Source organism: Lutjanus erythropterus, chromosome 12 (genome assembly GCF_056507025.1).
Source record: "Lutjanus erythropterus isolate fLutEry1 chromosome 12, fLutEry1.hap2, whole genome shotgun sequence".
NCBI classification, from domain to species: Eukaryota; Metazoa; Chordata; class Actinopteri; order Lutjaniformes; family Lutjanidae; genus Lutjanus; species Lutjanus erythropterus.
The window spans coordinates 14373789-14401744 of NC_139328.1; the positions used below are offsets into that span (position 1 = coordinate 14373789).

Here is a 27956-nt window from a genome sequence, read left to right on the forward strand (position 1 = left end):
ACTGCCCCCTTCTGTCCCCACGAGTAGGAGAGGCATCCAGCATATCAACAAAACAACAGCATCTCTATCAACCACACAGACAGAGGGAGAGGGCAACTCATAATTCTGAGGAGCAGCCTAAAAGCATTGACCTTGAGATCAAAAATGGGAAAGAAAACCAACAGCATGTGTGTTCTTCTAAGGATTATAGGGTTATTATTATTTACTAAATTAAACACATGTAATAAGCATGATAAGATTTAGACAAGCATTGTTTATCCATTAATATTTTTACTTAACTTTTATAGTATATATGGAACAGGCAGAAGTGTTGTGTACCATTAGAATGACATTGTTGAAACATGATGAAACAAAAATCAATTTTCCACAAGTACTAAATGTGATTCAGTTAAGATTCCAAATTGAAAACAGTGTTTCCCCAGGGTTCTTTAGAAAGCCAGTGGATAGTGCGCACACAACATCCTTTTGTGCACACTATTTACCCCTGGATTGCTTCAGGCTAATGTCTCAATAATTTTCACTCCTTTCTCAGGTCCTTCCCACAAAGGACTTAACTAATGATCCATGGACAAAATGAAGCATTTAAATTTATTCATTAATCATTCATCTCCAGCTCATTGAAAATGCTAAACTTCCACAAAATTAAGATTGAATATTGAAAAGTGATTGAGGGAGACAGCTTTCAGAGAGTGAGGCGAGTGAAGGAGTGCCGGGTGCCCGATAACAAAAAACAGGGTCTTTCGAAGAGACAGTGGTCTTCACATGGGCATGGTCAAGGTGGCCAAGGTGTACTAAGTGCTAGTTAAGGTCACGGGGTTTCACTAGTTGTAATTAGATCTTGGAATCTGGAGAAGCGTAGAATTTCTGTCAACACTGCCTGTAATTATTCTCTTTTCCAATTAATGGTGACATAGATTAATTATCTGATGAGGCAAAGCCAATTGCAATCATTCACCCAGCTAAAATTAGATCAGTCCTGACAGCAGCATGAAAGTCACCTGTTTCATTGTTATGGATTTGCTGCAAGTAAAGAGGGGGGAATAGTGAAGCGTGCTAGGGTAAGTAAGTTGTCTGGTACAGGTGAATGTCCAATTACACTGCTATTTGAACTGAAGGCATCTACTCATTCGATCGGCATCTGGACTGGCTTGTTTGTTCACCCCAGCATCATCGGTGGTAGTAGAGTCATCTGTCAAGGATTGCAGGAACGCCGAGATGAGCTGAATCTCTTCTGACACCCCCTCCTGTTTAAATAAGGGACAAATAGAATAAATGGAGACAAGCTAATTAAGAAAATGCTGCTTTTTTTGTCGAAAGGCAATAACACACACTCCTCGCTTTGTGTGCATCCCACACACAGCTGACGGTGGATCTGCAATTGTGAAAGTAAAGTTACCATCTTGTTCTTATTTTTGTGGGGAAGGAGAACAAGAGGCTCCTGGTGAACCACGTCCAGGTTCAGTGCTCTTCTGTTTTAAAAACCTCAGCATCCAGTTTTTCTATTAAACTGCCTGGCACTGTCAACCAGCTTGGGAATCTGAACCGGCCTAGCCATGCAGAAATTCTCTGACTAACAATTATATCAGCAACAGGATCTTGGATTACTGTCCCCTGGGACTGGGGCAGTGGGCGTCTGCTCCAATCATTACTGGCCATTCAACAAGGCTGTGCACTGCTCTCCGCTGTTAGCCATTGTCAATTATGCCATCCCTAGTGTAAACTCGCAGAACACAAAGCTGAACTGCCAGTTCTGGCAGGAGTGTAACAGGATGACAGCCCGCCGCCCCCCACCACCAACCCCCCACCCTCTCCCACCCACCCATCCACCCTAGGGTTCCCTGGCCTTCCTCCCCTCAAGCTACTTTTGAGCATACTGCCATTTGGCATCTGATTCAAGCACGCCACAGCCGTGAAAGCGCTAACCTGACCTCTCTTATGTTCTGCTTGTGGGGTTAAGTGGACATGATGGATTAGTATGGGCCTCATCTGAATTCAGCCTGGTTTAACTCCGGTTACAACTGGTATCAGATGTGATTCCTTCAATTCAACTCTTACAAAGTTGCAATAGCACTAATAATGTGTCTTCACTGTCAGTGCATTTTCTTTGTGGATCATAAGATCACATTAAAGTAGAGCTAGACAGATATATCAATTGGCTGATATTAATGGCTGATATTGGTTATACTGGTCTATATCACTATCTGTGTATATGTTGTCCAATATGACCTTTTTTGATAGAACATAATGTAGGTTGTATTTTTTTTTTCTTTAGTTTTACTATGTAATATATTTTGTTGAATTATGTTCTTACATATTTTTCCAATAATGTTCAAATGCAGGGCATTCCATAATCTATTCAAGGTAACATGCATTAGGCTGGGTAATATATCGATAATATATCAATATCGTGATATGAAACTAGATATTGTCTTAGATTTTGGATATTGTTATAACATTATATGTCATAAATGTGTCTTGGAGTGGCTAATTCTAGTTTCAAAGGCTACATTACAGTAAAGTGATTATATTTTCTGAACTTACCAGAATGTTCTAGCTGTTCTAATATTTTCTTTTACCCACTAAGTCTTAATATGATTATTTATCGAAGAGTATTTGGTCAAAAATATTATATTTGATATTGTTCATACTGCCCAGCCCTAACTGTTTGCTATTTTTAAGAAATTGTAAATTTTGAGATATATATTGTATATTGCTGAATATCCTAAAAATCTAGATTAATTATGAGCCATATCACCCAGCCCTCTGGTGCTAGCTGTTGCTAATATGACTAAACATAACATTAATAAAACTTTGATATTACTTTATTCATGAACATGATTGACAGATTTTCATCAGCTACAGTGGTTGGTAAAATGTGAAAAAAAAAAAAAACTCCCATGATCCCACACTTCTAAAGCACTGTCAATATTTAAGGGGTGTGTGTGTGTGTGTACACATATATGCAGGTTTACTGTTTCAGTGACATTTTAGACAATAAAGTTTGATTTGTTTGTTCCATTATTCTGTTTGTCACACAATATTGGCTGATATATTGATATATACTCCTTGATATACGAAATCCAGCATCGGTCAAGCCCTACATTAAAGGACTTAATATATAGGTAATCATGCAGATTGTGTGTTTATGCCTGCTCATAAACTAATAAAGGTTTTTTGTATTCTATCTCATATAGGTTTTTCTACGTGTGTACTTTCTGGAGGATAGACCCTGGACTGGACTGTTCATGAGGAGCCTGTTTAAAGTGAGTGTTGCCTGCTCTGATGGACCCTGTGCTGAGCTGTGACGGGTGACGGTGCGGTGCGCTTGAATACACCAGCTCTTTTGTCCTTCACACTCTGCAGCTCTCTGATAGCTCCTCCCCCTGTGCCCTACTCCTCCCTGCCTTGAGCTGTGATCTGCTGGGGCCTTTTGAGGCTGGGCCAGTGAGACATGGCTGCTTCCTGTAATGTCTGGACCAGACCCATCAAAAAAATATGTCAGCAGTCAGAGGAGGAGAAACTGAGAAGGAAACCACTTAATGGTATTTTCATCGGGTACTCCCCTGGAAAACCACTAATCAAATCTCAAAATATTTTGCCTCCAGCATATCTGATGAAGCTAAATTTGATTTTTGGTGAAGAACAAATTAGCCAACAAAAACATCACAAAATCTTCTGATTGCAACTGATCAACATGTATAGTTAGGGGTTTAGGGTGTCAACTGTTAAAGGGATAGTTCACCCCAAAATCAAAAATACTTATTTTTGCTCCGCCCTTTAGTGCTATTTATCCATCTAGTTTGTTTTGGTGTGAGTGTTGAAGATATTGGCCATCGAGATGTCTGCCTTCTCTCTCTAACCACAGACAGTAGAATAAGTGGACAGAGATTCCAATTCTGAAAAGTGAAGCCAATGCAAAAATGCCTTAAACTTGTATTCTTTCTAATGGCCAGCAGGTGGCAACTCCACTGACTGCAGAAAGAAGTCTGATTGTGTGTAAGCGTGTGAAAATCACCCTACTTCTCACTTAATTTATGACCTCAGTAAACAGTTTTCTAATGGACTCATGGTCTAAATCACATATTCAAGTGTGTTTTGAAAATTATGGTTCCATTTAGAGTAAAATATATTCTTTAGGGCGGGGCTGCCATGTGATTGACAGGTCATTCCCAGTGAGTCTGTCCAGTGAAACACACAGGGCTCATGAACCTCAGGTCAAACTGTCAAACTAGGCAGCGCTGGTCAAATCTGAATCAATATTTTTCAACTACATTGTATATTTCTCACTTAAAATATTTTAAGAAACATACTCCAGTGTACAGTTTAGTTGTAAGGCACAGTATGTCACACACCAGTCCATTCTTTTATTGGTAATGCACATGCGCTGGTTGCCAAAAAACAAGATGGTGAACTCCATTATGCCAAATGTGAGGCTTCAAAACATTAATCCACAAACCAATGGGTGATGTCACAATGGCTCCATGCACTAATTATTCTACTGTCTATGACTCAAACATAATGGAAATAGATGACACTGGGCTTGTGGTCCTCAAAGTGCCAAAAATACATTAAAAATCATAAAACTACATCAACTTTAGAGAAATTATGATCCAATTACTTTAGATAATTCTTTTTATCACAGAATCAAAGTACTTGCGACATGAAACTGCTCACAACAAGGTTTGTGGATTATCAAGCTGAGTGCTATCTAGTACCATTATCTTTGAGAAAAGGCAGACAAATCTATGGCCAATATCTCCAAAATTCAGCAACTCATACCAAAACAGTCTAGATGGATGAATAGCACTACAGGCCAGAGGGAAAATATGTATTTTTGATTTTAGAGTAAACTGCCCTTCTAAGGTAAAGAAGTAAAAAGTGTGGAAGTAGTTCTTAGTATGGTTGCATGCCACCTGGCTCTGCGGTAATGCTGGACAGGACATTTCATAAAGATTCATCACTGTCTCTCTGTCCGCTTTGACCTCATCTCACATCACAGCACAGATTAGACACCGATTATCCTCTAAATGAAGATCCTTACTTCTCAACCTTGTAGAATATGCTGCTACTCTTCTGCAAGACGGACAGAAGGTTATCCTACTCACAGAGAGGAGGCTCTAACACAGATATCTCCCATGTGGTGTAATGAACTCACTCCGAATTAGCTGTAAAAAGTCACAAAATTGCCCCTACTAAACGGTAAACAAGCACAAATGTGACAATGCACAATGTGTTGTGTGTATATAGAGTCATCTTGAGAGGCAGAGCTAGCCTCAGACACAGAGTCACTGCATAGGCACTCTGGCAGACACATCATCCATCACATCAGTCTGTGATCTGATGAGTGAATGTATAGACTGTAATGTAAGAGTGGCGTCTTTAACTCCACCATAGCAGCCAGGCACAAAGCCTTGGTGGGTGTTTGCCTGGCTGCCCTTGCTTGGCAAAGAAGACACAAGGCAACTGACTAGCCGGATGAGGCTCAAACAATGCCAAGCATAACATGGAGTCAGTGTAGTATGCAAAAGAATACGCTCCCATCCGGTAGAATACCTACACTGGGATAAAAGTTGAATAAAGGGATTTACCATTTAAATGGATTGTGACAGTTTTTGAAGTTTTCCAGCCTGTTTTACATGTATATGTACAAATACCTGGACTGTTTTTATTTTCTGGTCGGTCTCTTGAGAAAGAGCCTGGCACCGGTCCAGTTCAGCCTGGCTGTAGAGGCTGCGTTGTTTGAAGTATTTCACCAAAGCTTTGTGCATCCTCTTCTGCAACAAAGAGAGCTAGGGGGAGAGAAGGCAGAGAAAAGGAATTGGTAAGGCAGGAGAGGAAATTAATGGCAGTGTTCAAGAAGAATGATGGAGGGGAATAGAGAAAGCAGTCAATAGCCCATTCTGCAGTACACGGGCCTGACAGGAATTTCACAGTCTCTTGGTTTCTCTGCCCACTCGTGTGCACTCATCAGAATCCAGTCACATCTGGCTGCCAGGATGGGGGGTTAATTTTCTCTAAATGCTTCAGCAGTTTTGTTCTAGCCGAGGCAAACTCTGTGACTGCAAAGCTGATGAGTAAAATATTTCTACTTCACCCAGTTTAACTTTATACCAATCCCCTCAAGACATATTTTACACATACACACAGAGTCATGAACCCCCCACTGAAACCAGAAATTATTCCTAGTCTCTTGGAAAGACATGCTGCTTGCTTTATTATTTGAACACAGTTTCAAGCAAAGAGGTTTAAATTCTGATAGATGCCATTGCTTTTCTTCCCCCTCCATCTCTCTACTCTTCCTACAAAGCTTATCATTGCTTGGCAATGTGTTCCCCAGTGCATTGAAAACTAAAGCGAATTAGCTCAGTCATCAGCTCCTGAAGGAAAGACAATAACAAGAATGCTCTTTATGGTGTACCCTGTTAAAACCCAAGAGCTGAAAGCCTCCACATAAACAAAGCAATGCTTACATGTACAGTAGAATCAAGAGGATTTTTATGAGAGGCACATGCTGGCAACAGCTATCAGATGCTAATTAATCATGCATCTTTTTCATTTACAAACAAGAATTTTGCTTATTTGGATGTGGTTATACTTGTTGAATTCTGATGAAGTAATATCCTAATGTGAAAACATTTAATATTACTACATCCTCTTTTTGAAAAACTAATCTAATATTAGATAAACCAGCTGAAGAAGAAGTATGTCCTATTTATCATTTGTTCAATCAAACCACGTTTGATTAGGCAATTATTAATTAAACAATTAATTAAATAGGTCTTTCACTACAAACATACAGTACAAAACCTATGAATACCACCAAATTTGCAACACTTTAAGTGGTGTGGCTGAATGGAACTACTTAGTCAAGTAAAATTATGTTTATCTGAATTGCAAGTATATTAAAGGACCAGTGTGCAGGATTTAGGACTGCAACATTTAGTTGATTAATTGATTAGTTGACAACTACAAAATTAATCACCAATAATTCTGACGATTAATTGTTTTAAGCCATGTTTTAAGAAAAATTGTCCACATTTTCTGATTCTAGCTTCCCAAATGTGGGTTTGGTATGTGACTTTATGACGGTAAATTGAATGTCACTGAGTTGTGGACAGAGTAAGACATTTGAGGACATCACTTTGTGCTCTGGGAAATAGTGATCAACTTTTTCAGCATTTTCTCTCAATTTTATGGACCAAACAACTAATCGATTAATCCAGAAAAGGATCAAACCAGCAACTGATAATGAAAATAATCATTAGTTGCAGCCCTAGTAGGATTAAGTGATATCTAGCTCTGAGAGTGCAACCAACTGAATACCACTTGCCTTACCTACCTTTTCCAAGTATGTAGGATAAACTACGGTGGTCTCTCACGAAAAATGCTAAAGGCTGCAGTTCAACATGGCAGACACTATGACAGAGGTCCTGTGCTCTCTGCGGACAAATGGCTGAACTTGTAGATGATAAATGGCTCATTTTGAGGTAATGAACGTAATATTTATACTATGTTTTCATTAGCCTATAATCACCTGAAATTAAGAATTGTTGTGCTTTTCTTACTTTTGGATGAGCCCTTTATATTGTTTATACAGAGAGTGCAGGTCCTCTTCCATGGACGCTCCGATGTTGAACTGCCATGTTTCTTTCTGTTTTTCACAGACAGTTTCACACATAGTTTGTCCTGCACGCTTGGAAGGGGAGGGTGAGGCAAAGTGTGCCACTAAATCCTACACACTGGTCCTTTAAGTATAAGTATGCTTTTATTATTAGCAAAAGGTATTAAAGAGTATCACAATAACAAATTTTGCAGAAAGATGTACTATACTATTATATATTATATTATTGGGTTATTATTACTGATGTATTCATATGTAAGTAGTAGTTGCAGCTGGTCAAGGTGGAGGTATTTTAACTATTTTATAAGCTATAGGGGACTTTAATCTATAACACTACATCATTTTTTATAAGCTTTTCATGTGTTTTGTATGTAAAACTTTTATATGTAAAGTAACACATAATGAAAGTTGTCAAATAAATGTAGTGAAGTAAACTGTACAATATGTTCCTTTGACTATTTTTGGGGTAGAAACATATGGTACACATAAAATGGAACTATTCAACTAAAGTGTAGCTACTTCAAATGTGTTCTTGCAGTGAGCACAGTGCTACATGAACTTAGTTAAATTCTACCACCAAAAATATTCAAGGTATGTGGCTGGTAACACTTTACTCAAGATAAAGTAACAACATGGATACTAGATGCTTGATCTGCCCTAGCTGTATTTCAACTTGACAACTTGTGCCGAGTTAATCATGCACTATTACTACAGTATAACCTGCATTCTAACCTGTGAATATTAACTATGGGTTGTGTGGTGACAGCTTTGAAAAGCTCAAATCACAATTATGAGCCCACTCCCAAACATGTATTATAGATGTTTTTCATGTTTTTGGGGTTTTTTTATGCTTTTGGGCAAAAAAAAAGCACAAGGTACAAGTGCATGTACTTATAATAGTACAAATCTGTGATATATAGTGGCTGTCTGGAAAGCATAATAAGGGTTGTTTTAACTTGTCACTTGAACTTTTTGTCAGGGATGCCTACTGTCAGGATTATATTTCTGAATAAGGATACTTAAGAGATGGTTTCCATTGTGTCCCTCAGTTGAATATAATAAAAGAGATTATGGGCTCCCCACACACACACATATACACAAATGACTGGTGTGAGGCATCACACACAATGTTTTGATCTCTCAAATGATCCTGACAATGTTAAATGCATTTACCTTATTGCCTCCAGAAACAAACAAATCAATTAAGGTCAATCACATTGTGTAATGTATGTACTAAGTGGGACATAAAATGCAAACATTATGAGGATAATTGTACATGTAAAATACTAAAGAAGAGTGCTTGACTGTTACTGTTTAAATCAGATTAAATGCGATAGGCCTGCATCTACATTTCAGAAACATTCTTGATTATAAGCTTGTTATAAAAACTAAATTCAGGCATAAAACGTTAGCCGAGAGGCTGCAGAAGTGAAGAGTTGAAACAAACAAAAATGGTGAAGGCTGAATCCGGAGTAAAAGAAAATCAGGCTTTGATCATGAGCGTGGAAAATCCTGTCCACAGGATTTTATTTTTGCATGCATTTTTCACTTGATAACATTCATGCAGTTAGATGAGGAATTGCTCAAGTAAAGGTATTAGTCATTTTTGGAACAAATAATGTGTATTTTTCATTGCAGGAATCAGTGTGGCTCCATCCCGGTGTTATGGTTGTCATGTGTAATACTATTCCAGTTAAATAGTGTCAAAAACTATAAAGATTAAACAGTAAAATGCTGCTGAGTTGTCTCCCTCAACTAGTCAAGACCTCTGCTGCTATTTTAGCACTGAAGGCACATTCATTGTCTGATCCTAACCTGTGTTTGCTGCTGATCCCTAACTGACGGTGTGTGTGAGCTGTGTTGAGCAGAGGCACATTTGTAACAGCCCGATATTAAAACGTTTCACTTCTGACCACCTCACAAAAACTATAATCAAGAAAATGGAGAAGGTAAAGTATTTACATGTACCATCAACCTCTCTCTTTCCTCCCCTTGGTGGCAAAACTACATAGCTATCATTACATTATGTCACATCCATCATCCTCCTCCACTCAAGTTATCTCATCATTATTAGATTGCTGCAGTAACCTCCTCACTGGTTGCCAAACTAAAACCTTCTTAAAATTACTGCCCATGCAAAAGAGAGCTATCCAGTGTGAAAAAAATAACACGGACTAGAACATGAGGGTACAGGACAGAAGATAACAACACAAAGATCCTTAGTCATAAAACATAATTAAAAAGAAAGGGGGTAAGAGATAGTAAATATAACAAAGATTAAATAAACTGACCTGTCTGTAATAATGAAATGATTTATGTGCATGGTTTGTCTTGCTCAATGCAAACATTGACTGCTGTTTGGCCTCCATGAGGATCTTCTTTAGATCTTCGTACTCACTCGACAGCTGTTTGTTCTCCTTCAGTGCAATTTTTAGTGCTTCCTATACACACACAAAAACAAAAGGTTTATATAAAGCAACAAAGGTAATCATTCACAGCATTGTTCAATATTCACTTCTGATTGGTGAATTATGGCATTCCAAGGTCTGTTATTTCTGAATAACAGACCATTGCTATAGAAACAGTTCTGTCCATAAAATCATTTTAAAATTAATAATTGGTCTCTAAATAATTTATTTTCTAAGTAAGCAGCCGTGTAACAAGCAGAATAATGTACAGTGAGTGTGTCATTATTGCAAAATAAACCCCTTCAGGGTGATTCAAGGGATTCAAGGTCCTGTATCACCCGGTCAGGGTTTATTTGGCAATAATGATCCGCTTACTTAGTTAACATGTTCACAGCAGCTATTAAATAACAACCAAGACACAAGTAGGCACCATGTCAGCTGCAGATGTATATTGTAACTATTGTAATTGTGGCATACTAGTTTGTCACAGATGATCTGACTTTTTGTCTCAGAATTCTGATTCTAATCAATTCAGTATCTGTCAATAATGGATATCAAAATGACCAATTATCTCCTTTTTTCCCCCCAAATTACCAATGTAAATTATTGTGTAAATGTCACTTCATCAGGGGTCTACAACCCTTACTATTAAAAGAGCAATCTGTCTGGAGCTATTACTTTCTCTGTTTCTCTGAGACTTTTCTTCCTTTGGATTTGGCATTCATAGCTAGCCTAGAGAGACTCAAGACTAGCCACTGGCAAAATTTAGAGGAAAAGGCACTGAGCCATAGATGTAGGCTGTGACACACATTTTGATATGGAAAATATTAAAACTTTTTTTTTAATTCAGTGTATAGGCCATTCTAGAGAATGTTAGAATCATTCTACAAGGAATGATTAAAATGAAAATTAAAATGTTCAAACAAGAACCATTATTCATTACCATTTAATTTTAAAGCCACAGGGGGGCACTGGAGCAGGTTGCAGACCACTGCACTAGACTAATTTTTATGGGTTTACATTTTTCACGACAAGAACACCCACAATTGATTTACATTAGATCACAGACCCCCAATCTGGATCAAGGTCTAAGGACTAAGACGCTAAGTTCCAATCAATCAAAGTGGCCAATGCTTTTTCTTTCCTTGTTCCAACTTCCAAAAGATGTGACCAAAGTTTAGCAATATTCCATTCCTCCTTTTTCTGGGGAGTCCTTACAGCCCACTCTGGGACCCCTGTAGGTCTGCGGACCACAATTTGAAAACCACTGATGTATGGTAACTTGAGTCCAGGGATCACTGCTGTGCTAAACACCTGAGCTGGTGTCCCTCTGTGACTGAACACATGTAACTATAGTCACAGATAGTGAATTTTATAAACACATTAACAAGAAAACCATATTTAATGTGGATCAGTCAAATCATGGCAGACACCGGATCTGATGAATGAGGTCAGTATCAGGCCTGGTATATCTAATTGGTGTATCCCTGTCACAAGGTACTAAAAAACACCAGTATTGGAACCAGGGACCTGAGAATCTGAGACTATCGAGTGTGAATTAGAGTAACCAGTATTCACAGCTGGATTTGCGTTAGTATGATGACCATTTTAGCAATATAGCTGAAGTAGGCCACAGATACTGGTTGAGGAACAACCGCTGAGGCTGCATTACGGTTAGTACAGACGTAAAATACATAGTGAATGATCACATAGATCAAAATGACTCACAATCTGCTGTTTCCAGATACTTAGGAAAAGATTTTATATGATGAACAGAACTGGAGAGTCAATATACAGTACTGCACATACTGTAAAGTAGTACCACACTGACCATTTGGAAGATAATTTAGTTGTGACCAGCTATGTGTGTACAGAATACAATATATTCTTTCTGTACTTTGCTGTTAATTAATAGATAAATAGCAGGCATACAACAGTGGACACTTTTCTGGGAAATCAAGCAAATAAATCACAGTGAGTATGTGTCTCTCTGCATGTCCTCTTTTCATTTGAACAATGTTTCCCAAGTACTGGAGATGTGGCTGGTGAATATCTCAAGTCTACCTGCAGACATAATGAAGTGTGTCTCTGCAGTAAAACAGAACAGCACTAAAGTGATGAGTTTAACCCAGCAGAAAGAGGGGCTGTAAACATGACAAATGCCTGCTATTGATTTCAGGTTTAATTACTCCATGCAGCACTGACAAAGCCCATCTGATGCTGTTGTGAAGTGTAAATGGAACAAATTACACTTCATTGCCCATAAGAAACTGATAGCGTCGGCAGTTTGCATTGTTTACTTTGTGCTCGCCAAACGACAAGCCCTGATCAAATCAAAAAATAGGTGCACGTATGAAAGACAGAACACTTCCAGATATGTATGGGGTGAATAAGGATGACCACCGGCTCCATAAGCCAACCTATTTCACCTTGATATATTCTGTATCTGTACGTTTAAAAATAACCATCTGAAGGTTGGGTTTAAAGGGTAGTTTGGATTATTTAAAGTGGGGTTGTATGAGGTACTAATCACTAGTCAGTTTATTAGCTACAGTAGATGGAGGTTACCATGCACCCTAGTTTGGAGAAGCACAGAGGAGCACCGTCATGGAAGCTAAGCAACGTACTGCTGTAGAAAAGGTCAGCAACAAAATTTAAGTGTACAATATATTTATATATATATATATGTTTATATATTTTCACCTCTTTAAATTGCTATTAGACAGCCTTTTATGACAGATAGCCACTGTTATAGAAGCCAAATATTGCTCTCTCCAAACCAACCAAACTACATTCGCAAAATCATTAATATTGCTTCGCAGATCACGGGGGTTGCTGCTTTCCCGCTGCTTTGACCTGTTTGTTCGTGTTATTCCGTGTTTCAAAGGTTAGTTCGAATTCACCAAAGTCACACAATAACACAAACAGATCGAGGCAGCGGTAGACGTGTGGACTACTGTGTTTTACGATGTAAAATGAGTGATTCTGTCTATGGAGTTTGGTTGGTTTGTTAAGAGCGACATTTGGATTATATAACTGTGGCCTCTAATCTGACAAGGCTGTCTGTTGGCAAAGTATAGCAGTGAAAATATTATTTTTTTCTTTTATTTTTAGGTGGGCCTAAAACCTGTGGCTAAAATATCCTTTGTTGCTGTCCACAACAGTACATTTCCTAACTTCCATGTCAGCTGCCCTTTCTGCTTCTCCAAACAGAGAGGTAATATCTGTATAATATACAGGTAATATACTGACTATCAAGAAGTACCTCATGCAGCCCCACATCAAATAATCCAAATTATCCCTTTAATACAAATTAATACCATTATCCATCAGTTGTAGTGACCTGTCTCAGTTTCTATAGCTCAAAGAGGAGCTGCAACCTTCAGAGGTTATGAGAGTGTAACATTTGGTCAGCATTTTTAGAAGAAATCTCTTCTATAAGAAATATTTGAAAGTGCCTAACCATTCTGCTTCATGCACTGTGATTTCTGAATGCACACTCTGCTTATTATGTTATGCTAATGCAGACATTATGTGTGCTTTATATTGGTCTCAGTGATTAAAGTGACCAATTTCCTTAGAACTTCAGACTCTCTCTGATCTTTTTATTTGGTGAGGAGTATTGTTGTTATATCATCTTATTTCGTCAAGTGAAAAGACTAAACCCCTTTTTTGCATGGCTAACTTTTATCTGGCTAATGGGAGTTGTGTCTATGAGGAAGACTTCTAATTCTCAAATTGTCTCACGCCAACAACTTCTTTAAAGTTGCTGCACTTGGATGCATGGCAGCTTAAGCTCCATTGCCTTTTCTTGTTTTGAACTAATGCATTCTTGATCACCGTTTAATGAAACTATATACCACATGGCGATTTCACATTAGATAAGCCATGTGAAACCCCCATCAGCAAAGAGGCTCTGGCTGGGGCTGATAATCCTGCAGATGAAAACCTTACAATAAATAGGGGTTTCTCTTACAAAGGAGTGTTCAAATACATGCCATTCTGTGCACAGTATTCTCCTGTTTTCACAAGAGCCTCTTTCTGACATTAATATAAAAAAGTCCAGATTATATGTGTATTTGATATTGTGAACTGTATCCTTACATTGAAATTGCTATTGAGAATGTTGGCCTACAGGTAACAAAATGGGCACCGCATCTCACCACGACACGCATCATCAAATTCGTCCAGACAAAAGACTATAACAACAGTGAGTTGTCATTTGTGGGAAAAGCACTTAAACAAGATTGACCATGGCTTGTAATTTTAATTGCACACAGCTCTTTTCTCTGCATCTTAAGGGAAGTATTGTGACAAGCAATGTGCTGACACTAATCCACAAACAAATAAACAATGAGATGTTTTTTACAGCTCGTCTCTGATTGCACAGTATTTGACACAAAAAATAAGTCATGTATTTACAGAGAGTTATGCTGAACAACATTTTGTTACCTTGGCATCTTCCATTTCTTTTTTTCTTGCTGTAACATGAGCGGTGTGTGTCTGCATGGATCGCTGTGTTCGTTCTTGGCAGTTATTAATATCAGACTGCAAGGTGCTCATTATGAGAGCAGCTGATTTGTTTTTGAATTCCACCACATCAAAGACACTCCTGGAAGGAGAAATCAAACATGCAAAATTATATTATTTTCCTAAAATCATTTGTGAGTATCATAAATATATGATTAGTGCATCAGTGCTCCCACCGATCACAGTAATCACAGCTGGTAGAAATTTACGCAAAAAAAAAAAAAAAAAAAAATGCATTCATTTAAGAAATACAGTTCATTTTAGAAAAAAAGTTGAACATGATCAAATATATATTCAAGAAATGCAAAACATTTGTACAGAAAAGGTTGAGTATTTTGATTATTAATCCATTTTCTTTCTTTCAAGGCTGATATCAACGAAATGTTGAGTATTCTCCAACATTAATACACCGTTCCTTATTATAAGCTATTGTATTGTATGGAAGCCTATTTCTGCCAATTCAATGGGAAAAAATGCTTTAAGTCATTATAAAGAAACATTTTCTCAAATAAATAGAACTGTCTCAAAAATAATGACTTAATACCTCAAAATACATATACGCTATTTAAAAATGATGAATTAGTATCTTAAAATAATGAGACCTTCTCAAAATAATGACTTAATATCTCAAATTAATCAATCATTATTTCAAAATAATGACTAAATATCTCAAAATAGTGACTTAGTATGACAAATTATGACTTAGATCATAAGTTAATAGTTAAATACTAACTCATTTTGAGAAAGTTTCTCATTATTTTCACATACTAACTCAGATTCTTTGTCATTATAATAACTTACAGGATTTTCTTTTATCACATTGGCAGAAATGGGATTTCATAATACTGACTGTTTACTGTGTATAATTAACTTACTGAAGTTCTTCTATGACCTCTGGCAAGCTTTCAACTACTGTTTCCATTTTATCTGAAGCATCTCTGTATTCTTCGCTCTTCTTCATGAGGTCACAGATTCTGCCCAGGGTGTTTTCATGTCTCTTTATAGTGGCAGTGTGTAAATCCTGTAAACAAATGACAGCATTAATATTATTGTTACACTTATTTTTTTTAAACATGCTTAGAGCAAGAGATTATTTTGTTCAACAAAAGAATGACAAGATAAATAGCTGTGACTAGCTTTGTGCTCAATGAGCTCTGCAGAGTAAACCTGACTTAGCAACTGTTCTTTGACTCAAGAAAAATTGCTTTATGCAACCCATAACTTTTATTTTCTTACCTGAGCAGCTTTCAGGTGGTCACATTTGAGTTTTTTCTCCTTCTCAAGGTTGACTAATGTCTCCCTGTGTTCACACTCAATCTTTTCCAAATTTTCTGTCAATTTCTTGATTTTCTATACAGAGAAATCAGCCACAAGTGCAGTTGATTTAAACTTTTAATAAATGGGTGATTTCTTGATGTAAAATTATACTTAAAACTAAAATTATTCCATGTTAAGGTTTAGTCGTACCTCAATTTTTGTCTCCAGAGTTTTTGTTGCTGAGGATGCATCTTCAAATTCTTTCTGGAGCTTTTTGTTAGTTAGCTCCGAGGTCCTCTGCTGTTGATCCAATTCTTTGTTTATATTTTTACAGTGATTCTGATGCAAAAGAAAATAAAAGGCAGGATGTCATTATCCCTAAGTCTTAAAGGACCAGTGTGTAAGATTTAGAGGCATTTAGCTGTGAGCTGGCAGATTGCAGACTCCTTGTCTCACTCCTCATCCAAACATGTAGAAGAAACTATGGTGGTACCACTTGCACAAAACACAAAAGGCACTATTCAGAACCAGTGTTTGGTTTGGTCTGGGCTACATGACAGTGCCACATCTGATTATTTATTATATTTGCAGCATGACAATACTTCATTATAATGCTGTTTTGTCACACATTTTTCCTTTATCTAAATATTGCAGCTTCTGCAATTTGGATATTGCACTTGGCTATATTGTGATTTTGATAATATTTTGATTAATTGTGCAGCCCTAATGCTTACTTAATCATACTTATAAATTTATTATTATATGTCTGCCATATTCTGCAAATAAATCCCTGCAAATTGTACACACTGGACTTTTAAAACATACATGTTCTGCACAGGGTAAAAACAGTGAGAGGGTGAATTCAATGGTGAGAATGTACAAAATTATTCAAGTGAATGCAGCCTTTAGGGATGACTATTACTATTTCACAAAATATTAACACAATGAGATTTTTGATAAATAAAAATCAGTATTGAGAATATAATGACTAAGTGGATAAAGGCAAATAACAGAACACCTAGAACAATCTGCTAAATTCAGAGAATTACATCATTTTACTGTAATGCTGCCTTTAAAACCAGGATCTCTACATCACAATTTTGTCTTTGCATTTCCTTCCAGTGTGACTGAGTAATGTCATCAGCCTCATGGATTTACCTTCACTAGTTCCATGGCGGTCGTCTGACTGATCAGATCTTTCCTCAGGTTTTCAATCTCTTTCTGTAGAGCACAGACAGAGCACTGGATAAAACTGCAGAGTGCATCTGATATCTCACATCTTCCTTACAAACTGTGACCCAGGCAATATACATAGAACATGTACATATGTCGTCACTGACCCTGGACCTCTGTTCTTCCATGACGGTGAGGTTCTCCTGCTCTTCCAGTTTAGCGTGGGTGACACTGTGCTGGGCTTCAAGTTGGGTCACTTCCTCCTTGGCCTTTTCCCACTGCTCGTCATTGTCGGTGATTTCCTGGAGCATTTGTTTCCTCTCCTCTTGCATCTGCTTCACTGCTTTCACGCTAAGAAAGAAAAATCACACAGAAAAAGAATGGTAAACAAAAACACATAAGTGGCCTACTACTGTATATAGTAATACCAAATAATGTGATGCAGTATGCATCACTGTACCTCTCAGAATGTTTGATCTTGTAGACTTGTACATTGTTTTCACACTCCATGTTTTCTTTAAGAAGAACAGCAAAAGCATTACATTTTGAGTTGAGCTGCTCTTCTATGCAGGAAACCTCTGCTTCTCCATTAAGTCTCTGTGGATAACGTCACATACAGTGTGCCACTGAGTGGATGCACTTATCCAAAACACCTTACAGTGCCATGACTTCAAACATTATTAGCATGCATAGCTCCAGTGAGAGTCCAATCATAGTCTGGCTGTTATGTGCCACGCTCTACCCAATGAACTATGAAGACACACATACTGCAAGTAGCCAACACAGCATCAACATTAGAAAGACATTTTAACACTACTGTGACAGTACTTACAGTTTTCTCAATGTCTTCTTGTAGTGCAACTATTTTCTCTTTTAATTTCTTATTGTGTAGCATTTCATCTTCAATTTGAAGTTTCAATTGCAAGATCTGTTGTAAAAGGGGATAAAAGTAAATTTAACTTCTTTGGCTACCTTTTATTAAAAACAGTAAAAATAAAAACATGGACACTGTGAGTTACCCGGTCTTTTTCAGTTTTCTCAAGCTCCATAATTTCAGGGATACGTTGTGTTATGGTTGCACACTTTTCTTCTCTAAGAGCCACTGCGTTTTCAGCATCTTTTATTTCAGCACATAAACCTTCCTCCTCCATCTTCAGGTGGTTTAAATCTTCCCTGGAGAGAAAACAGTTTTGTCGTTTGTTATTAAGTTGGTTATTAAATTGCTGGACTAAAAGTAGTTTTTGAAATCTAGTACTCACGTATGGGTGGGAACTACAGGATAACTCACAATGAAACACAATGCTGTCACAATATTTAGTACATACTGTGTGTTGTCACAAAGCAAGTGGCTCATGATACTTTATATAATCTACAACTCAGCATGATAGCCGTGTAATTGAACATGAAAATATACCCTTAAACTAGAATTGCGCTCGGAGAGCGCAGACCTCTGCCAAGGCCAATAATCCAGTCCTTTATGACATGCAAATCTGCAAAGGCACTAAAAGTGTTTTTTAATACATTTGATATGAAACATGACCTGCTCTTGGTTTTGTCAGCATCAAAGAATAAAATATAAAGCATTAAAGTCATCAAGTCCATTATTTTCATGTATCTACTGAGCTGTATTAAAACCAGTTTCAAAGTTTGTGGTCATTTAAATGGTCAGGCCTGTCACAGTGAGAGGTGTTTTCTGGTAATGCAGCACTAAGCAGAAGTATTGTTGCTATAATTATGTTCAGTTTAATATACTTTACATAGAAACTCAACACTACAGACACATACGATAAAAAAATACCTTATATATATATATATCACCATGTCCCCAGTTGATTAATTAATAACAACACAATTATTTTCTGTATTACAAATGTAATGTTTACATATGCAAATGAGGTTATATATAATTAAATATGCACTGATTTGTATGCATATCAATGACAAAAATTAGATTCACTTTAAAATTCTTCTTTCACTTTGTTGAAATATTAGAGTCAAAGGCTTTTACAGAGAGAATTTTGGATATCTGTTTTTTCACTCAATAATTCAGAAAATGCTGTCAACATCCATAAAACAAATCTATGTTTGCCATATTTTGTTATATGATATCTAAATCAGGCAATAAAATCCTTCTGTAAAACCCATCAGAATATAGACAGGAATAAAACTGGAAAGTCTGGTGTATGTAAATGCTAGAAATGGACATTTCTGACTCAGAGTATGAAAAAATAATAATTTTGAGATCACAGCCTTTAAGGATGTGTTGGATTATTGTAAAATTCCTTACATTTTGCAAGACACCACAGGGGAATAGGGTAAAAATTTAACAAGTAATATCACAATACAACTTCCCCAGCTGATTACTTACATTCAGATTGTTTTTTTGTATTACGTTCCCTGAAATTCTATGTTTAATTATACAAATGGGGCATTATCTAATGCTAACTTTCAGTGAATTTAGGAGAAATCTACAGATGCAAATAGACAAAGTGTAATAAAAAATATACTAGTACTACTACTACTACTAATAATAATAATAATAATAATAATAATAATGTTGACCATAACTTTGTTTGAGGTGTCCTGATATACAGTTTTAACAAATGCATGCAAGCCAGACGGAAACAAGGGTTTTCCATGGACAGTGCTTAATCGAAAATAATACAATGCTTAAATAGGAATTGCATAGGAAATGTTAATTGTCTACTTTTTATCTAGCAAAAATGATGCAAAACCTGTTTGTTTTAACTGTAGGTATGACAGATACTCACAATTTGTCAGCCAGCTGCCGCTTCATTATTGACCATTTATGTTCCAGTGATGTCCTTTCATTGTTGGCGTCCAACTCCATCTTTTTTAACTCCTTCCGAACCAACATAAGGTCACTTTGTGTTTTTGAATATACTTCATCAGCCTAAAAAAAAGCAAGTGAATCATGGGCTTTTTATCCTCCTCAGATATTATCTGTGTGCAATTTCATAAAGTTACTGATATTAAAAACAATATCATATCCTGTTATCAAATCATACCCTGTCAAAACTAAATATCGTGAATCCCATACCTGCAGGACGCTGCCACAAGCCAACAGCAAGGCTAGGCTCTAAAAGGGTTTATACATTTTATCTTTGTTTTGACAAATCTTTGAATATCCACAGAGTTTAAGGCTAGCTGTTGATCCAGGGCTTTCAATACACCGAGTTTTAAAGATTCACACTTGAACTTCAGAGCCCAGGGTTACATCTTCAGAACACTCACAGCCAGTAAGTTGTTGATAAGTAATTAAAAACAAATATTTCATGTTCATGCTCAACACTGAGACAGTTTGGTGTTTTATTAAGTAACCATAAATCTGCAATAGTTTCAAATCAAAGTTGACGTGTCACATATTGAACCTATCACTCTTCTCTCTACTGGTACACTCTCATTACATGTTTGCATGAAGGCACAAGTGCAGCTGAGGTTGAATTTGTTCATTAGACTTCGATGCATCCAGACTTAAACTAAAGAAATTAATAAGTAGAAAAGCTAAATGAAAAGTCAGGGAATTACTGAAGTTATTAGGAATCATCCTCTGGGGACCATAAATGTCTGCACCAAATTTCATGGCAATCCAGTCAATTGTTAAAATGGAATGATTGTTGGATGAACACTGGACCAACAGACCAACTCACAATGCAATCCCTAAAGCCATGCCACTTGTGGATTAAAAATAGAGTTAGGAAAGAAAGAGTGGCTGAGTGAGATAGAGCTGCAGTAGTGTGTGATGGAGAAACTATTTCAGAAGCTAAAAGAATAACTCATTTCATTGTACTTACAAGCTAATGAATAAAATGTACCAGAATGTGGTGTAGCATTTATCTGTAGGGAATTACAGTTGAACTACAGTAAAGTAGAAGTTTTAAAAAAAACTGTATTAAGTACATTTTTTTTACTTGACATAACCGGACTGTGTTGACCTGTTAGCTGGTGAATTCTGCAATAATGCCAAAAACAACACAAGTGTCCAACCTTTTGGGAGTTTAAAATATAAACACTGAAGATTAAAAAAAAAAAAAGAAAACGAGTAAATAATAAATAAATAAACCAGGGGTTACCTCAGTTTGTGCTGTGTTGATTTGATTTATGAGGCCTGTCTGGAGGTCAAGGTTTTCTCTCACAATGGGAACTTGTTTTTTGGCAATGCTGATATCCTCGTGTAGGTGCTGGTTCAACACCTCAGTTTGCGACAGTTTCTCTTGGGCTTGGTCAAGTTTCTCTCTTTCCAGTTTCAGCTGCCACTTCAGTTCAGTTATATCTCGAATGCAAGCCTCGTGCTCTAGAAAAAACAATCATCAAAAATAGATCAGAAAGTTTGGTAACACTTTCTATGACGTCCATGTCTATAGTACATTATAAAGATACTTATAATGCATTATATTATGTATATAGCAGTATATGTATAATTTTAGTTATAAGCACTCATACGGATGTGCATTGCTTCATAACAACAATCATTAGTGAAAAATAAATGTCCATCATTCCTTCAGTTGTTCATCATCGAAAAGTTGTGTCAAATTATTTTTATGGTTCGCATGTTGTTCTTGCATAGGTTTACTTTTTACTTTACTTAAAGCAAACAACAACCACTAGTAATAATCAGATAACCGGCTTGTAATGTATTATATCTGTCTATACTTCAAGAACCTACATAGCATTACTTTATTTGAAGCACCAGGTCACTACACAGAATAGCTTATAATAACAGTTATTGTAATGCATTATAAAATGTCTATTTTGTATCACAACTATGAGAATTATAATACACTTTGATCTTTGTCAAAAATATGTGAGAGACCAGAAATTATTACCATCCTTGACCTTATAAGTAATTGTAAAAGGCTTTATAAGGTGTTATGATTATTGTTACAAATCATTACACATATTTATGACTATTACATTATTATAATAAATAATTTTTATTCTAGTAATTATACGTTACCATAAGCACAGTATAATGCATTATAAGTGTTTATTTCACTGCTTTGGTAAATGCTTTATACTGATTGGTCAATTACAGCATTCTAAGGTCTGTTACTTCTTAGTAACAGACCATTGCTGTAGAAGTGGTTCTGATCACAGACTCAATAAAATAATTTTTAAATCAATCCCTCCACTTCCCTTGACCTATTTTGTTATAACGACCCGCTCACTGTATATTATCCCTCACATAGCATAATGTATTACATGGCATTATAGACATGGGTGTCATAGAAAGTGTAACATAAAATGTATTCATTGGTTTGAAGAACAGCAGCCTCACAATACTTGACTATATAAACATGTCTATGAGGAGATGATATTAAGCCTCTCAGTCACTGACCTCTTTGGACTACAAAAGCGTGCTCTTGTTGCTTCCACAGAGCAATGCTGTCAACTTTGCTCTCCAAAAATCTTTTTCTCCTCTTCTCTTTGTGGAGAGCTTCCTCTGCATACTGCCTATCAGCTTCCAGTCGCTCAATCAGATACACCACCTCTCCAAGGACATCATTTATTTTCTTCAATAGCGGCGATAATGGACAACTTTCTAGAGGATGAAAAACTTTACAAGATTGGCACACTGTATTGCACTGCATCACTTTCAACTCAATAAACAAACGCATAAACAAGTAAACTGATTTTTGCAATGCTATGTTAACATAATCAGACTGGCTACAAGGTGCAGATAATTATAAACTTGACCAATGAAATTTTATTAGCAGAAGTGAACACTGGTAAACACTGATTAATTATTATGTAAAGGCTACTACTGCAAGAAATGAAACAACATCTAAACCTAGAGCTTCTCTAACGAAGTGCACACTAGACACTTATGTGTTGCTCTTTTTTTCTGCATGGGCTTTAGAGACAGTGTTTGCTTTTCTACCATATAATAAAAATTTTGAAATGACTTTATGGAATTTTTGCTGTTCACCTCTTGCACTAATTGCGATGCCTTCGACAAACAACTCTGTAGACGTCACTGATTCAGTATCCGAGTCTCTGGATTGAAATCTGTTAAAAAGAAATAAACGTGTGTCATTTTTAAGTACTACCGAATATAATTAAAAGAAAAAGGAAATGAAAACAACAGAGGATCTCACCTTAAGGTTTTCCTGTATTGGTGCCTATCATGATCAATTTGTGACTCGTATTTTCCAGACTGTAACAAGACCAAAGGAAAGAAAATACTTTTAAATTGATTTTTACACATATCTCTCATTTGTCTTACAATCTTTCACAGGTCTGATCACAGCTGATCTCATCTCAGTTTACCTGTTGACACCAATTTTCCACCGTCATCTTCAGCTCTTGGATATGGTAAATAGCATTGTTGACACATGGCGAGGGACTGTTGAGCAAAGCACAAGTGCGACGTCTACCAGAGCAGACGGCTTGAAGATCTGCTTCATCTTGAGAAATACAAAAAATATCCACATCTAGAAATCAAACGTAAATTTGTGTTTATTACAAACATACAACTGCTTTGAGAGAAGCAATGAAAAGCCAACCCAACATTTAGGTTTGCCTTTACAAAACAGCACAAAGCCCCTGAAATGTTTTATAAATATCACACTGATGAACCATGTCTCAATGAAAAAAAAAAACTTTCAATACAACAAACTTTTGTTGGAACAAACGCTCAGCCTTCTTCATTAACTTTATTTTGAAAAGTAATTACAAAAATGTATTTGGCTGTGAAAGATGTTCTGTGGTTCTGTATTTTCTCTTTGATTCTGCTTTCATAGACTCTGCAATACATTGGAGGCATCAGTGAGAGAGCAGAGACAACTAATTTGAACAGCTCAAGACAAACCCAAGGGCACAATTCTGAGTAGTGAAAGGACGCCATCTGGCTGACAAAATGGGTAAATCTCACCAGGGGTGCAGATGTAATCCTACACATTACTGTCTCAGAAATAAGCACTTTTGGAGAAGTCTTTTGTCTGTATTATTGTACAAAGACATATCATGCTCCTTCAAAAGTAAAAGTAACCTTTGCTCTTATTCAAGTGTAAAAAGTACAGAAAATCAAAAAGATATTAGTGGAAAAAGTTTCCTGTACTATAATTGTGTTATTTCAATATACATTATGTGTATGTTACCACAAACACTACATTTAATTCAACCTCTGAGTGATTAATTTAATAACTCTAGACTTAGATCAATTGTTAGTATTGGAAAACAAGTTATGTGTACAGTCTAGTAGAAGGTCTGGAGCAAAATTGTCTCACACTTACAAATTCATTTCTTTTCACTTGTCCAAATTCTCTACTTTCAGCTTCACAAATATGAATATATCCTGTTTTCTTCAGTCCTTCATGACTGTAAACTGAATTTCATGGACAAAATTTAAAGAAGTAACCTTTGGATAGGTGTTTAATTAAGAACATCAGAGTAACAATTAATGTAAATAATCATTAGTTGCTGCCCGAATACAACATAACTTGCAGTTGTTTGGTACTACTGTGAAAGCTGCACAGAGATGTGCATGATGTCATGCCTTCTCAGTCCTCTGTCTTAATACTGTAATTTGCAGTGTAAGACGTGTTTTTCACTGTAATGCCAACAATACAAAAGGGAAGACAGCTGTTTAGAGTAAGCAAAACATTTCAATAAATGTTATTTCATTTATTAAGGGTTCTGTTATTTTATTTTAAGGTTCAGCTTTCTGCTGTCATTGTCTAGATGTATGGCTTATAAATGAAGAACATGCTAGAAGAAATATTCAGATTGCTTACTTAAGTAGTAAAACAGTAGTTAAATGGTACGAATGCCACATTGTGAAAATACTCCACTACAGGTAAAAGTCATGCATTTTTATTTAACTTCATGAGCAGGAATAAGCTGTGGCTCAATGAAATGACCAACACTATTCACATTGAAAAATTAAGGTTCACTCTGAAGAGTAGAGAGTCACAGTTTAATAGTCCCTTATCTGTTGAATCTGTAGAAAAAAAACATTCTTGTGCAGTTGACTGTCCATTCATATTTTTCAGCTCTTTTCTCTATTACTTTCCATCGCAACCTTTACAGTCATATACCACATACTGAGAAGAAAGGGAGAGAGTGTGGGTGTGTTAAGAGTATGTTTCTTTTGTGTTATGTTGGCTACTATCTGTTGTATTTTCTTTGTCTTTCTCAAATGAAAACATAGATTACATTCTCTTGTCCTACACCATGCAACTCTTCTTCAATAAAACATACTTGACAAAAAAACCCAGAAGAGAGGGATAACTTCCCCAGTCCTTAAAAGAACACTTAATCTGTCAGTTTATCAGAATAATTCCAATACAAAATCATCAAATTTGGGGATATGGAGATATTTTCACTGGACAGAAAGGACATGAAAAAATGCAATATAAGTTAAAAAATGGAGGGAAAAAAAGGACAATATTTTACATGTAGTAGAATAAAAGTTTGAAGTTACATCAAATGGAAATACTTAAGTAAAGTACATTTACCTCAAATTTGTATTTTAGCATGGTACTTGAGTAAATGTACTTAATTACATCCCACCACTGTAGAGAACAACAGATGGTTTGTGTTTCTCTATCAGGCCCAAACTTCATCTGTCAGCCATGTCTGTGTGATTTTCAGATTTTCAGGGTGAAGACCAGCCCTGGATAAAGGCTCCACCTAACCAGATTAAGCTGAACACCACCAAAAAGGAGGAGGAGTGGAGATACAACCAAAGTTGTCAAAGACCTGCCAACAAACAAGTACTCTAATAGTAAGAAACAGTTAGGTCACTAACTGTATGTCAAACTATTGAACCTTCCCCACCTGAGATAACAGTTATCTTACCACAATGCTCCATTAAAAAGTAGAATCGCTTGTGACTGAGCTGACTCAGACCACTACAAGAACAGTTAAGGAAAAACTGTGGGAAGAGCTGAAATGAAGGCCATCTGTTGCTGAGCAGTTCAGATGAATAATACACAGTGAAAGAACTAAGTGGGGTAGGAAGGTGGTAAGGCAATATGTCATCAGCTGGCTGAATACGCTCTAAATCATACTGGCAGGGTGTATTATAGCCACAGAGCAAGCCCATGTGAGCCTGAGGGCCAATCACCTTCACCTGCCACACTCACTAATGATATCAGATATTTAAATGTCATTATCATCCACATTTATTCACATTTATTCACCTCCTTAATTTAATTTCTGAAATGCAGTCCAGCTCAAACACTAGCTGGACAAACAAAGATTAAAGTCTACAGTGTGGCCAGCTTTCTTACTGCACTTGGGGACATGTGTGGTCTCCAGGTGGACTTGTGACATTTTGTCATCGTATTCAGCTTAATAGATATTAGGCTACATTAAGTGGTGTGCTGACCTAAAAACTACTCTCAAAATGAATAATGTAGACTCCGACCACTGACCACAATGGTCAGTTAATTTCATCCATATTTGATTAGTTATTTTTCCATTGGACGTGCCCATCTGTTGCAACAGAGTACCTCCATTATAACCTGTTAAAAACTACAAAAAAATTTTGTCAGGGTGACCTTTTTCAAATTTACAGATAGCATATTGTAACTAGTGCAGCATCATGCATTTACTGTAATTTATGGCTGCAACTAACACTTATTTTCATTATTGACTAAACTGCTAATTATTTTTACAATTAACCTAATTGTTTCATCTGTACAGTGTCAAATCAAGAGTTAAATGTTCATCACAATTTTCCAGAGCATCCTCAAACTGTTATATTGTCCAACCAACAATCCTAAAACTCAAAGACTTTTCATTTACCATCATAAATGACAAAGAAAAGCAGCAAATCCTTACATCTAAGAACCTGGAGCCAGCAAATATTTGATATTTTTGCTTGAAAAATGACCGAAGCAATTATCAAAACAGTTGGCAACTAATTTTCTTTCCATTGAATATTCCGTTAATGGGGTAACTGTTGCAGTTGTACTGTAACTGCATCAAATTTCTGTCTTTCAGTGGCGAAATGTTACTGTGCACAAATTTAAAAATGAAGATCATTAAACAACTGTAGACAGTGGTGCAATATAACTGAGTATATTAACTCAAGCACTGTACTTTGTGCAGCTTCATTGTCCTATTATACTAAATCTCTGAGGCAAATATTGTATTTTTACTCTTTAGTTACTCTTCAGATCACATTTTTTCATAATCTTTCTGTCCAGTGAAAACTGGACTCCAATTTTGATTGTTCTGAATTCAAATTTAATTTGTTTAACCAAAAGATTAAGTGTTCTGCAGTGCTTCGATTTCCAGGTCCCATAATTTCATGGTAAATAGGTGGTAATTACCAAATACTATATCTTTTTTACATTCCAGAAATTTCCCACAAATTACCTCCAAACGACCACAAAATTTCATAGTTAATTATGTGATATTTAACAAGTAGTACCATACAAATTGTGCTAATTCCTCACTTTTTAGAGACATGGTTCTCAGGATTACAAACACGGTGATCTTATAGAGTGATTGCTGTAGTTTAAACTACACAACAGTTTATTAATCACTATCATTAATCATCATACACAGATGTGCACCAATAATATTAACTTAAAAATCATCATAATGATCACATAACATAGACATAAACATATTTTTCCTGCATGAATGATGTGTGATATGTACTTTTGATACTAGCTTACATGTTATATGTAAATGCTGCTAACGTAGTTACATCTAAGTTAGCGTTAAGGTTCTCAATGCAGGAGTTTAACCTGTAGTTATTTCACACTGTTAACTCCTCTCACCTTGCTGACTGGGTCGTCCTTCCCTTGATGGGAATCTGAGCGGTTCAACGTCTGGCATCTCTGAAACTTGTCCTCAATCCTGTGGAAACGTAGAGGCGTTGACGTTCAACCTTAACCTGGAAATTTAACCGATAATTAGCGTTAATTATTTTATTTTCACATTAGGCAGCATATGTTTAATATCAGCAGCTAAACTTTCAGACAAAG

General features: G+C 36.4%; 1 protein-coding gene across 1 annotated transcript; it reads right to left on the minus strand.

The window, feature by feature from the left end:
• Positions 1-3258: 3258 nt before the first annotated feature.
• On the minus strand, positions 3259-27807 carry ccdc178 (coiled-coil domain containing 178). Its single transcript, XM_084732686.1, is given in 19 exon segments — positions 3259-3471; positions 5655-5789; positions 9913-10062; positions 14482-14641; positions 15435-15580; positions 15796-15909; positions 16027-16155; positions 16975-17037; positions 17157-17340; positions 17450-17586; positions 17822-17917; positions 18009-18162; positions 19761-19903; positions 21084-21304; positions 22349-22552; positions 22940-23019; positions 23109-23167; positions 23281-23417; positions 27750-27807. Coding segments are annotated over 19 exon segments (2583 nt in total).
• Positions 27808-27956: the final 149 nt, after the last annotated feature.